The 13,021-nt window shown below is 38.1% G+C and overlaps 1 protein-coding gene across 1 annotated transcript in view; it reads right to left on the reverse strand.

Annotated features, from left to right (window-relative positions):
• DNAH12 (dynein axonemal heavy chain 12) overlaps positions 1-13,021 on the reverse strand; it is a 182,956-nt gene that overhangs the window by 115,446 nt on the left and 54,489 nt on the right. The window contains exons 20-29 of the mRNA XM_088831634.1: positions 12,232-12,426; positions 10,664-10,785; positions 10,287-10,569; positions 8,815-8,934; positions 8,360-8,516; positions 7,956-8,128; positions 4,008-4,160; positions 2,790-3,029; positions 2,216-2,461; positions 1,769-1,888 (exon numbers count right to left, since the gene is read on the reverse strand). Coding sequence (XP_088687760.1) covers positions 1,769-1,888; positions 2,216-2,461; positions 2,790-3,029; positions 4,008-4,160; positions 7,956-8,128; positions 8,360-8,516; positions 8,815-8,934; positions 10,287-10,569; positions 10,664-10,785; positions 12,232-12,426 — 1,809 coding nt within the window. The remainder of the gene's footprint in view (positions 1-1,768; positions 1,889-2,215; positions 2,462-2,789; positions 3,030-4,007; positions 4,161-7,955; positions 8,129-8,359; positions 8,517-8,814; positions 8,935-10,286; positions 10,570-10,663; positions 10,786-12,231; positions 12,427-13,021) is intronic.

Consider the following 13,021-nt stretch of genomic DNA (forward strand, 5'->3'; position numbering starts at 1 on the left):
TTCAAAAAAGCGCATGACAGAAATGAACTTCTTTGCAAAATAACAACAGGGTCACAGACTTGGAAAGTAGATTTGTGGCTTCAAGGGGCAGGTGAAGAGAGACACGTGGACATGAGGATCATTTAGGATTTGTGATTAACTTTAGACACTACTTTATATAAAATAGATGAGCAAGAGGGACCTACTAATATATAGCACAGGGATCTCTCCTCAATATTCTGTAATAAAGTATATGGGAAATGACTCTGAAAAAGAATTGATATGCGTATCCACATATAACTGAATCACTTCGCTGTACATATGCATGCTAAGTCTCTTCAGTTGAGTCCGACTCTTGCGACCCTATGGACTGTAGTCCGCCAGACTCCTCTGTCCACAGGATTCTCCAGGCAAGAATACTGGAGTGGGTTTCTATTTCCTTCTCCAGGGGAACTTCCAGACCCAGAAATCGAACCTACATCTCCTGTGTCTCCTGCAAGGGCAAGGGCGTTCTTTGCCACTAGCAGCACATGGGAAGCCCCAGCTGTACACCTGAACCTAACACAACAGTGTAAGTCAACTGTACTCCGGTATAAAATTAAATTACGGAAGAAAAAAGTCTGAGTGAGTCTTGTGTTCAGCCTCTATTTCTGTGTTGCCCCCAGAAGACTTGGAGCTTGATCTTCTCATGGACTCCCTCTTTCAAACTCCGTTTCTTCCTCTCACCATCTTCTTCAGCTTTTGCGCCCCCCACACACACACCTTACCCTGTCCAAATAGAAACCCCCAAATCAGTTACCGCAGTAGGATGCCATGCCCTTCTCCAGGGAAATGTTAGTACTTTATGTTATATGGTACCAGGGTTAACAAGCACCATTGCTTTCCCCAGTGGTGCTCCAATCAGGTGCAAAGTTAGCCCCCACTTTGGCCCAACCAGGCTTTTACTCTCTCTGGGAGGTAACTGATGGGAACAGAGGGATTACTGGAGTACATATCCCCTTCTCACTGGGGAACCTAGAAACCTACAAGGAGAAATCTGGCAGTTTCTCAGAGAACCCTGAAAAACTAAGGGACACATTTATCAGGTTGAGATTGACATTCTGTTAATTGCTCAGTTCAGTTCAGTTCAGTCGCTCAGTCTTTGCGACCCCATGAATCACAGCACGCCAGGTCTCCCTGTCTATCACAGCTGTGTCCAGTTCTTCGCAACCCCATGGACTGTAGCCTTACAGGTTCCTCTGTCCATGGAATTCTCCAGGCCAGAATATTGGAGTGGGGAGCCATTCCCTTCTCCAGGGGATCTTCCTGACCCAGGGATCTAACCCAGGTCTCCTGCATTGCAGGCAGATTCTTTATAATCTGAGCCACCAGGGAAGTATATTTAATAGTAAATATTATAAATCACGAGATAGAATACAGGAAATAAAATGTGTTCTTTTATAGTAACATTACCTTTGACCTGAAACTTGTTAACCCTGGTATCATATAACATAAAGTACTAAAATTTCCCTGGAGAAGGGCATGGCATCCTACTCCAGCACTGTTGCCTGGGAAATCCCATAGACAGAGGAGCATGGCAGGCTATAGTCCATGGGGTTGCAAAGAGTCAGACACGACCGAACAACTAAGCACACACACTAAAATTTACTCTTCATTATTAATCAGAGTGGCCAAAATAGAGGTTTATCTTCCTAATAGAATAATTCACTCACTTAATAAAACTCGAAAAACTACTCAGTCACCGGATGAATTTATTTGAAGAACAAGTCATTCTCAGAGGTTTACTTACATGATAGTCAGCTTCAGGAAGTTTAACACCAGGAAATAAGTCACTAGTTATTCCATTAAATAAGGGTATATCATGTGATAAAAACTTTGGTTCATTTACATCTTTAATTGATCGAAGAAGCTAAAAATCAACCAAAAAGTGCAAAACAGATTAATTGCCAGTATTGGCCCTCCTCTTGCCCCCACCTCCTCAAAGCCAGAGTTTGTTTTATATTATTTCATGGAATCCCTATACTAAAAAGCCAATACTACACTTACCAAACAGAAAGGCCCTCGGATTCCTATAAATTATAATGAAAACCAGAAACTCAAAACTGTCATTTCAACCCCACATAAAAAGGCTCAATACAACAACTCTTATCTGACTATCTATAGTTCACAATCAAACTTGCTGAAAAAAAATTATCTTTTAATGGAAACTTTCACAACATATATATTTAACACTTACAAGTATATCTTCATTTTCATTTGGAAATTTTAGTTTTAGGTTCCCAGCAGCTACTAAAACTGCTTTTACTGCTCGCATTCCATAGTCATAATGAAACTGTGATGAGAGCTGCTCTGAGCAGAGTCTATAGGTCATTACTATCTTCACAGACAGAGGTTTTGCATTCAGAAATCCATAGGAGTAGAGGGAGATTTCTGCTATGAGGGCATAGTTTGGAACCATCATAGCCACTGTTCTGAAAAGAACCTGAAGCATAAAATGAGTGAAATATATTGTTTACATAAAGGAAACAGGTTTTAAAGCTGAGCATAAGCACCCAAAGATAATGGGCTGATATTCAAGTTTATTCCCCCAGAGAAGCACCTTTTCATTAACTCTTTAATTTGTTCAGTAGCATTTTAGCAGTTTTATGTACTCTAATATTTTTTTAGACATTAAAAAAGTCTTTACAGGCTTAGCTTACAACAAATGGAAAAGGTAAAAGGGAGATTACAAACACATGTGAGAAAACTGTACCATTTTGAGTAGATTATGCTGATTACCAAATTTACACTCTTTAAAAAATATATATTACCTTAAGATTATCTGGTAATTCAGAACGTCCTGCATAGCCAGGATTCATAGTAATAGCTACAAAACAGTTTGGATTGAGCTTCAGTTCTGTCCCTTCAAAAGTAAACACTTCCAACTTCTGTTGAATGGCTCTCTGAATGCAAAGGATCTGTTGAGCTACCACTGACAGCACTTCCAACTCAATTCGATTAAATTCATCGAAGCAAGCCCAAGCACCAGAAGAAGCCAATCCTTTAAAAAACTAAGGACAAGAAAAACAATGATTTTCATAGGAAAGGGCATCCTTTGTTAAAACAAATATTTAACCTTTTAAGTCAAAATTGAAGTGTGTGTGTTAGTTGCTCAGTTATGTCCAACTCTTTGCAAGTCGACTATACTGTCCATGGAATACTCCAGGCAAGAATACAGGAAAGCGTTGCCATTTCCATCTCCAGGAGATCTTCCTGACCCAGGGATCGAACTCCAGTCTCCCACATTTTGGGAAGATTCTTTACTGTGTGAGAAACCTGTGAAGTTTTTAAGTCAAAATTGAAAGTTAAGCTCAATAAAAACCCCAAAGGGATAAAAACAATGCCTTTACCCACTATAAAAAAAGAGTTCAAATAATACATAAACCACAATCAGTGTTTTAAATATGAATTTGCTTCAGCTTATCCAGTTAGGAAGGAAAGTTATGACCAACCTAGGTAGTATATTAAAAAGCACAGACATTACTTTGCCAACAAAAGTCCGTCTAGTCAAGGCTATGGTTTTTCCAGTGGTCATGTATGGATGTGAGAGTTGGACTGTGAAGAAAGCTGATCGCCGAAAAATTGATGCTTTTGAACAATGGCACTGGAGAAGACTCTTGAGAGTCCCTTGGACTGCAAGGAGATCCAACCAGTCCATTCTAGAGGAGATCAATCCTGGGTGTTCATTGGAAGGACTGATACTAAAGCTGAAACTCCAATACTTTGGCCACCTCATGTGACGAGTTGACTCACTGGAAAAGACTCTGATGCTGGGAGGGATTGGGGGCAGGAGATGAGGACGACAGAGAATGAGATGGTTGGATGGCATCACCGACTCGATGGACATGAGTTTGAGTGAACTCCGGGAGTTGGTGATGGACAGGGAGGCCTGGCGTGCTGTGATTCATGGGGTCGCAAAGAGTCGGACATGACTGAGTGACTGAACTGAACTGAATAAACTACTTGTAATATTTAATATGTAACTTTACCTTTCCCATTGCGAGATAATCTAGCCCATCTGAACAGTTGAATACCACGCACTGTACAGCAAGAGCTTTAGCCAAGTCCTTGGTGGTTTCCGTTTTTCCTGTGCCTGCTGGCCCTTCTGGAGCACCTCCAAGGTTTAAATAGAAGGCACCTATCTGAAAAGAAAAATAAATGTGAAAAGAAATCCATGCTTAACTGAAAACAAAAAAAAAACTCTATAATTGGACAATTGCTTATATTAATAAAATGGACTCAGTCTTATTTGTAGCTTCAGAGACAGTAATGCAATTACATACATCACTGATTTTTAGAACTCATTTCTGTAGCTGCAACAAGAAAAAGTGGTAAAAAGGATCTCAAAAAAGTTAAAATGTATGAAAATCTCCTTATCGTCTAATACTTCATACGTATTCCATTTGCCTTTTTAAAAACAAAGAGAATCCAGACTTGAAGTGTTAAGTTTAATTAAAAGTGGTTATGGAGGGCTTCCCTGGTGGCTCAACGGTAAAGAACCTGCTTGCTAATGCAGGAGGCATGGGGATGATTCCTGATCTGGCAAAATTCCGCATGCTTCAGAGCAAGTAAGCCCATGCACCACAACTACAGCCTGTGTTCTAGAGCTCGGGAGCCTCAGCTTCTGAAGCCTGAGTGCCCTCGAGCCTCTGCTCTGCAACAAGAGAAGCCAATGCCAGTGGGAAGCTCGTGCACCGCAACTCGAGAGTAGCCCCCGCTTGCCACAACTAGAGAAAAAGCCTGTGCAGCACACCAAAAATAAATAAACATTAAAAATAACATGTCACTTAAAAAAAAAAAAGTGCTTACAGAAATGTTTGTAGAGACCAATTATGACAATCTTGATAGCTAGCTGCAAAGAGAAAACACCAAAAACTGAGGGTAACACGTGGAGGCCCATTAGTGGGAAAATAAAGAGATGCCCTGCAATGTACTTTGGTCTATGAGTCCCCCTGGCTGTTGCATTCCACTCTTGGTATGTTCTTCATTCTCTCCATCCCTTCACACCGCCCTGTATTTCTCTTACCAGTAGTATCACCTTCATTGTGAAACCAGTTACCAGCTTTGATGCATGGTAAACTGTGACCTGCCTTTGCCTATTGGACTCTGCTTTCATTGTTTTTATATAAGCTGGTGTATCCTCCAAGCGTAACCTGGGCACTGGGGTGGTTGCCTAAGTTGTCTTTTACAAATCTGGAGTCTTCTGTGTCAAATCAAGCTCGAGCTGATTAAGAGGGTTGAGACCACCGATCCTCCATCTGGACAGGGGCAAGTGTCAGCTCAGTGACCTTTTGATGTCAGAGGCCAAAAACTCCACCCTCAGAGCAAGCTAACTCTACTCCTTTCTGAGCTCTGCTGAGAAAAAGCAAATGTGAAAAAAGCCTGTGGCCTGGCTGCATGAGAGCAGAGCGACAACAGCCTCCCCGTGCTTCCCACACTTCAGCTTTACTCCATGAATACCCTGAGCCCTTTGCCTTCAAGGGGAGAGATCTAAGTTGTTTTCCTGTCTCCTTGCTTGGCTGCTCTGTGAATAAACACTTTCTCTGCTGCAAACCTCAGCATTTCAGTGCTTGGCTTGCTATGACGAATTAGGCAAATGAACGTAGTTCAATAACACTTACATTACAGTACATTTTTCCCCCTCGCAATTAGTTTTTAAGTTCCTTAAGAATAACATCAGCAGTATCTGAATTCTTTCTGAGTCTGCACAGTGAGTGTAACAATGGCTGGAAATTTTTAGAAGCAAACAAGTTACAGTCAACTCTTTCTAACTAGGAAGTTTCATGAAAAACTCCATGAGAGTTTGTGAAACTTAACGGCTTTTAGATAAAATAAGGTTAAAGGGCCAAGACTGTATATATGGTGGGACAGGGAGTATACGGGGAACTCTCTATTCCTTCTGCTTAATTTTTCTGTGAACCTAAAACTGCTCTAAGAAACTAAACATTTAAAAAAATAATGAACAGACCTATGAAAACCTTAAATATTTTCACCTTTACTAAAATCAGAGACAGCTTATTAAATAAATGCAATATCAATGATACTTTACCCATCATAAATTTGTAGTAAATGCTATACTGTTAATGTCCATTAATATGACTGCTAGAAACCTCAGTCTCTCCTTTCTTTATAAAAATTCCCAAAAAATGCTTATAAATGTGTTCCCTTTATTATGGATATTAACTACAGTAGGAGATTTTTCCAGTGTTTAGTGTTGTATAAAGTGTTTAATGTGATTTTGATTTTATACCTCACAGTTGCTAGGGTCCACCTTACAAATATTCACAGTTCACTTCAGTGAGCTCCGAGATAAGACACAGCAGCTTGATATTCAATTACTCAACAAATCCTAGGGAGTAACTTATGTACTTGTCCATCACTAGAGTAGAGGATAAGACAGACACGGTCTGGCCTTCAGGTAGCTTCTTGAGAAAGAGGATTTGGTGAAACATTTTATCACAGATGCACTACAATCTCACTCAGATTCTTTTACCGGTCATTGCTTCCGTCCTTCCAATTGCTGTGGATGTCATCTACAAAGAGCTCACAAGTGTCCTTGTCTCCTAAGATTTGCCCTCAGTCAGGAGCGCCCTCATTCACAAACATCTGAATGCTTATTCATACCCTTAGCCTCAGGAGGGACCCATAGCCAGTGACAATAAAGGGAGAGAAAAGTTAGACCTCTTTGCCTTAAAGTGAAGTATGTCTGTGATGCCATTCATGCTCCAAAGCTCCCCGTGAGATCAGGTTAGGCCGCACATCCACAGAAACCACATCCTTTCTTAGCTTCCGCCTCTGCTTTCTTCATTTTCTTACAGGCTTTTACTGAGAACGTTCCCTAGATCATCATTTGCCCAATAATCCCTGTTTTATCTCTGCTTACAGACAACTCAAAGACACTTTAACTTACTTAGTACAAGTGGACTGGTGTGTATTTCTTTCTTTTTAACTGAAGGATAATTGCTTTATAATATTTTGTTGGTTTCTGCCATACACCAACATGAATCAGCCACAGGTATACGTACGTCCCTTCCCCCTTGAACCTCCCTCCCACCTCCCACGCCATCCTGCCCCTCTAGGTTGTTTCTTGAGTCTCCTCCTCAATGCCCAGATAGGATTGCCAGATTTAGCAAATAAAAATACAGGATGCCCAGTTAAATTTGAAAATCAGATAAACAATGGATAATTTGTTAGTTTAAGTATGTCCATGTAATAATTAGGACATACTTCTGCTAACAAATTTTTCACTGTTGATTTGAAATTCAAATTAACCTGAAAGTCTTGTGTTTTACCTGACAACACTATTCCTAGAGGTGTTTGTTTGTTTGTTTTGTAGTCATGGCTTTATCTTCCATAGCTTCCCAACAAGGGCAGCCCTCGGCATCACCTGCCTACACTTTAGCTCTCCCTCTCCTATTCAACAACACTAACTTGGAGCTCTAAGGCTCAAATGTACTTCCTTCATCTTGTCATCTCTCCCAGAACTCCACTGAAAAAACTGATGGCATTTGCTGAAGCTCTGGCTTTTTCTTTAAATCTCCAGTACCTTCCTTTTTCTAATTATCCCCAAAGGGAGTGGCTCGTGATTTTCAAACATTAGAATTCAAACACACTCATATTCCACTAAAGCACTCAGAAGTAAATATTCATTATTATAACTTCACATAAAGGGAATTTGGGATTAGGAAAGGAAGCTATGGCAACCCACTCCAGTATTCTTGCCTGGAGAATCCCATGGACAGAGGAACCTTGCGGACTACAGTCCATGGGGGTCACAAGAGTTGGACACGACTGAGTGACTTTCACTTCACTACATAGTCAACTATACAGATAAGAGAATGAAATGAGGATAGCCATGTTAAATTTGGACAAGAAAATATGACACCAAATCAAATAGTAATCTTCAATGTGTAGATTAAAATAATTTAAACACATACCAATGTTCTGTAACATCTGTCAGTTAGAGGAGTAATGACAAGTCGAGGTGAGTTACCAAGATATTCATAAGCATATTTTACGTTGCAATTAATGATACGAACTCGAGCATTGTCATGTTCCCAATAATACCGAAGCTGAGCAAGCCACTGGAAATCTGTATCGTGTGAGACGCCTGGAAGGAATAAAGTAAAACAAGACACATAATCCTGAAATGGAAATAATTTGAAAACTAGATATTTTACTATTGTTTACAAAAGTATTAACATTAAAATAATTCACATTTTCTAATTTAAAGAAAAGATCATATAAAATTCTGCTGAGAGAGAAAAAGACATATAGTATAAGTTCTTGTTTCTAGAAACTATCAATATTTTATCTTCAATATTAAAAAGAAGTCACATACCCATATCAATCATGTCCATGACCACATCTCTAGCATGGACATCGATAGTAACTAAAGCCCCCAGAGTAATCCTTGTCTGCTTCGATAGTTTTCCTCTTACCAGCTCCACAATATCATTTAGTTGATTCTGAAGTTCCTTATAGTACTTCTTCAATCCCTACAAAATAAAAGCAATTAAACTAACATTATATAGTAGCCAAAGTGTGCATTTTATACATTTACTCTTTAACAAAATGATTCTGATTTCACAATGTAGCTCAGTATAAAAATGAATTCTAGAACAGAATAACTTTTGTCTGTGCACAAAAATTAAGAACAAATTTTTAAATAATTGTGCAATTTTAATGCTACAAGTAGAAAGTGGGGGAAGATTGCCCTTGAAAATTATAAGAAGCTAACTAAAAAAAAAAGAAACATAGCATGTAGAAAACAATGTTATTTAAAATATGCTTTACCTCTGTTCCACCACTGATAACTTCCTGTGTCTCAGAGGTCCAGAACATTTGAGAAACACAAAGCACCACCTGGCCAGGCCACTCCCGAACCCAGTCCCTTCTTGCAGATTCTGGATAAGCCTGAATAATTAAAGTGTATTTCTAAGTTTAAAAGGTGACAAGAGTAAAAAAGCTTAATGATTAACAACAAGTAAGTATGATATTGGTTACATTTGTAGGCTAGAATATATTCATGAAAAATTTTAGATGACTAAAAGATCTGAAATTTTTTTAAAAAGTCATATTTTTAAAATATTTGTTTATTGATAAAAGAATATAGAAAGATGAGCACCCATATGTCAATAATCAGTTATCTCTGGAAGAATCTGATTGTTGATTCTTCAGAAAGCTATTTTCCATAGGATTTTGATGTTTCTTTGCTATGGGGAGTTGTCAGTTTTCTGCATAATATACACATTACTTCTACTATAATGAGATATGAGGGTTTATTAAAGTTAAAAAATAAATCAGTCTAGCAATTTACATATACTGATGCCAAGATTTAACTGAAAAGGAGACTACACCATCTTGTAGCTAGACTGACTTAGTAGCTAGAACCCTTGTATTATTTATCCATGCTGCTACTGCTAAGTCGCTTCAGTTGTGTCCAACTCTGTGTGACCCCATAGATGGCACCAGGCTCCCCCATCCCTGAGACTCTCCAGGCAAGAGTACTGGAGTGGGTTGCCATTTCCTTCTCCATAGTTTTTCTAAAAACTTGTATGACCAGTGTATATAAATTTGAACAATTATATATTTGTCCAGTTATACACAGTTGAACAATCTACGCTATGAGTTCAAAGTATAGTTTCATTTCTTCTAAAATTTTTTAGGTTCAAAATGCATTTAAATGGATTTATTGGAAGGGTAGTCTTTTTAAAAATAACTTGTTGCCTCCTGGTGCTCTGTGATGACCTAGAGCAGTGGGGTGGGAGGAGGGGAGAGAGGCTCAAGAGAAAGGAGATATAAACATAATTATGACTAAGTCATGTTGTCGTACAGCACAAACCAACACATTTTAAGGCAATTTTCCACCAATTAAAAAATAAAAATAAATAAGGTTTTTAAAATAACTTGTTTTAAAAGTAAATGATAATAATAGAACTAAATTAAAAGCTGAAAAAAAAATGCAGAGCAAAGTATAAAGTTGACACTAATGGAATTTATATCCATATGTATACACATATTTATCTATTTATTGGCTGTGTTGCATAGCTTGTGGGATCTTAGTTCCTTGACCAAGGATTGAACCCAGGGCACGGCAGTGAAAGCACCAAGTCCTAACCTCTGGACGACCTGGGAATTCCCTGGAAACTATATTTTTAATACAATGATCCTTAAGTGTTAATTTACCAGTACTCATTCAAAAATCTCCTTTAAAAAAAAAAGCATTTACAGAATATAGGATATACATTAAATTCTAGGAAACACACCAGCCTCGCTGCAGCGATCACATCATGAATACTTCGAAGCATCAAATCTTCTACTTGAATTAGCCACTTTTCCACGGCACCTCGAGCTGCAGACGTGGAAATTAGTGCAATCAGCTCCACTCGTTCACCTTCAGAGCTATACATGGCCTTAATATCCAAATTGGGAAGGAACTCCAATTTGGCGATGCCTTCAAAGCATTTTTTCAAGTGGGGTTGAACTCTCAGTGGATCTTTGGTCTCTGACAGAATCTCTAGCATTTCATCATTAGATAAGAAGAAAAAACTAGAGAAAACCATGCAAATACAAAAGCTTTAGTTATAATTCATTGCACCTCAGAAAATGCTTTAATGATAGCACAATTGATTATTCATCATACCGAGGGAAGAAAAGTCGTTTTTTTTCAAGATATGCATTTAGGCCTTTCATAATTTTCTCCAAAAGTTCATTGCAGTTCTGCAGTTTTTCCAGTAAACCTGTTAAAGAAGTAGCAGCAAGAACCTAAAAGAGACCCATTCATTCAGGTCAGAACTTATATACCAGATATAATGATAAGATCTCAACATTAACTTATACGTCAAAAATGTTAAGATGTCAAAAGACTTATGAAAATTGTCAGGAAGTTTTTCATAATGTAAAACTATTAAAATTCAGTAAATCATAAGTATTCTTACCCAAAGTTGATAGTTGTAAGTGAGAAATTATGATCGTCATACATATTTTCATTTTTCCTGTATTCTTTTGAATGATAGGGGAAGAATATGCTAGTTTTGTTTGTGATTTAATTTTTACATTTACAACTGTCAACTATAAACAGTCTATTTTTACACTTTTAAAAGGTTCAATAAATTAAAAGAAGATAACCATCTCATGGCACATGAAAATGTCAGTGTCCATAAACAGTTATTCCATGGACACACCCATTCAGTTACATATTGTCTTTGGCCATTTTCTTGCTACAATAGCAGAATTGAGTAGTTATAAAAAACACAGTAGGTCTCCTAAAGCCTAAAGAATTTACCATGCAGCCCTTTGCAGAAAAAAAAACAAACTTCTGCTTTCAGTTCTCTAAGAAATAATGTCTTAGAAAGGTTCTAAAATCAACACATAAGGGAAGTCTTTCAAACATAAATTTTAGTACTATTGATGCTCAACAGTCCAGCACAGCTACTTTTTCATCCAACATTGAAATAAATTGTTATTTATTGAGTACCAGATTTTTTTAAAAAGTGCATATATAATATCTATGTGTATGAAAAATACATGGCCTGCCTTTCAACATTAAAATCACATTCAACAGTGTGCTATACTCACTAGGAGAGACACATAGCAAGCGAGACCAACTGAGAGAACTGCTGACTCTTTTTCCCATCACCCCAAGCATACAGAGTCACCGAGTGGAATGTCAGGTGGATCACCTGCATGACTCATATTCATTCATATTCATTCTCTCTCTCTCTTTCCCTCTCTCTCCCCCACCCTCTGACTGTCTTCATTTTATTTTCCTATTTATTTTTTCTAAATATTTATTTTTATTTATTTATTTGGCTGTACTGGATCTTAGCTGTGGAATCTAGTTCCCTGACCTGGGATTGAACTCAGGCTCCCTGCGTTGGAAGCATGCAGTCCTGGCCACTGGACCGTCAGGGAAGTCCCCTTTACTGTTTACTTTACAAGAGGAAGCATGGAGTATACATTCTAGAAGCCAAGTAAGTTAAATGCACATTTGAAGCAGCTCCACTATACATATTAAATGGTTATAAATAGTGTATCTTAAGAACTGAAAAGTAAAATTATTTATGCTTCCTTTTGTTTTCCTGAGCTTTCCAGTTTGTATACAATGAGTAGGTTTTATTTCTGTAGTTGGAAAAAAAGTGAAATGCCTTTTGTAATAGCCAGAAATAAAGGTTTCCCCTTTATTTGAAAGAGAGAAAACAAATACTTCACCTTTGGATCTTTCGCACAAAACTTCATGATATCCCTCCAGTGTCTGTCTACTGTCTGAAACTGACGCCCTTCTTCTGGCATCTGTTGCATGATATCCTCAGAGCAAAAAATGGGCTCCAAGTATAGCCAGTGAGCTTGTACCTTTAACCATTCATCAATCGTTTCTTGTATTCGAATCAAACGGTCCTCCCACGCCTTAATGGAAAGCATATTATACTGAATTCCAGTTATTAAAGGAAACATAAATTATAACAAAGGCTATGCATTTTAAATTCACTGTTATTTTTGAATCAGCGCAAAACAGCTCAAAGTCACTTGTAGGTGTCTCACACTGGCTTTGAAAAACTAGGAGGTCTGAAGTTTTTCTAAATCATTGAAACTCACAACTGTAAACGACTATAGTTATTTAGACCAATTTCCTAATCCGTAGGTGAACTGTCTCAAGTTTAAAAAGCATCCAGGAATATATCCTGCCCCACACCAGTGGTTATCAACCTAGGTGCTATTTTGCCCTCACCTCAAAGGACATTTCACAATGTCTGGAGGCATTTCCATTTGTCACAACTAGTGGGGTGAAGGTTCTACTTATATCAAATGGACAAAGGTCATGGATGCTGTTAAATACAGGACAACTCCCACAACAAAGAATTATTTACCCCAAAATGTCATTAGTGCCACGTTGAGAAATGTCAACACAATTTGCTCTACGTCAACACAATTTGGAAGGGGGAATCTTATTACCACACATCTCCAAGAATCCATTAGATATTTCATTAGCCAAGGATCATGT

This window comes from Moschus berezovskii, chromosome 24 (assembly GCF_049115385.1).
Source record: "Moschus berezovskii isolate FMDL1 chromosome 24, NW_MosBer_1.0, whole genome shotgun sequence".
Classification (NCBI taxonomy): Eukaryota; Metazoa; Chordata; class Mammalia; order Artiodactyla; family Moschidae; genus Moschus; species Moschus berezovskii.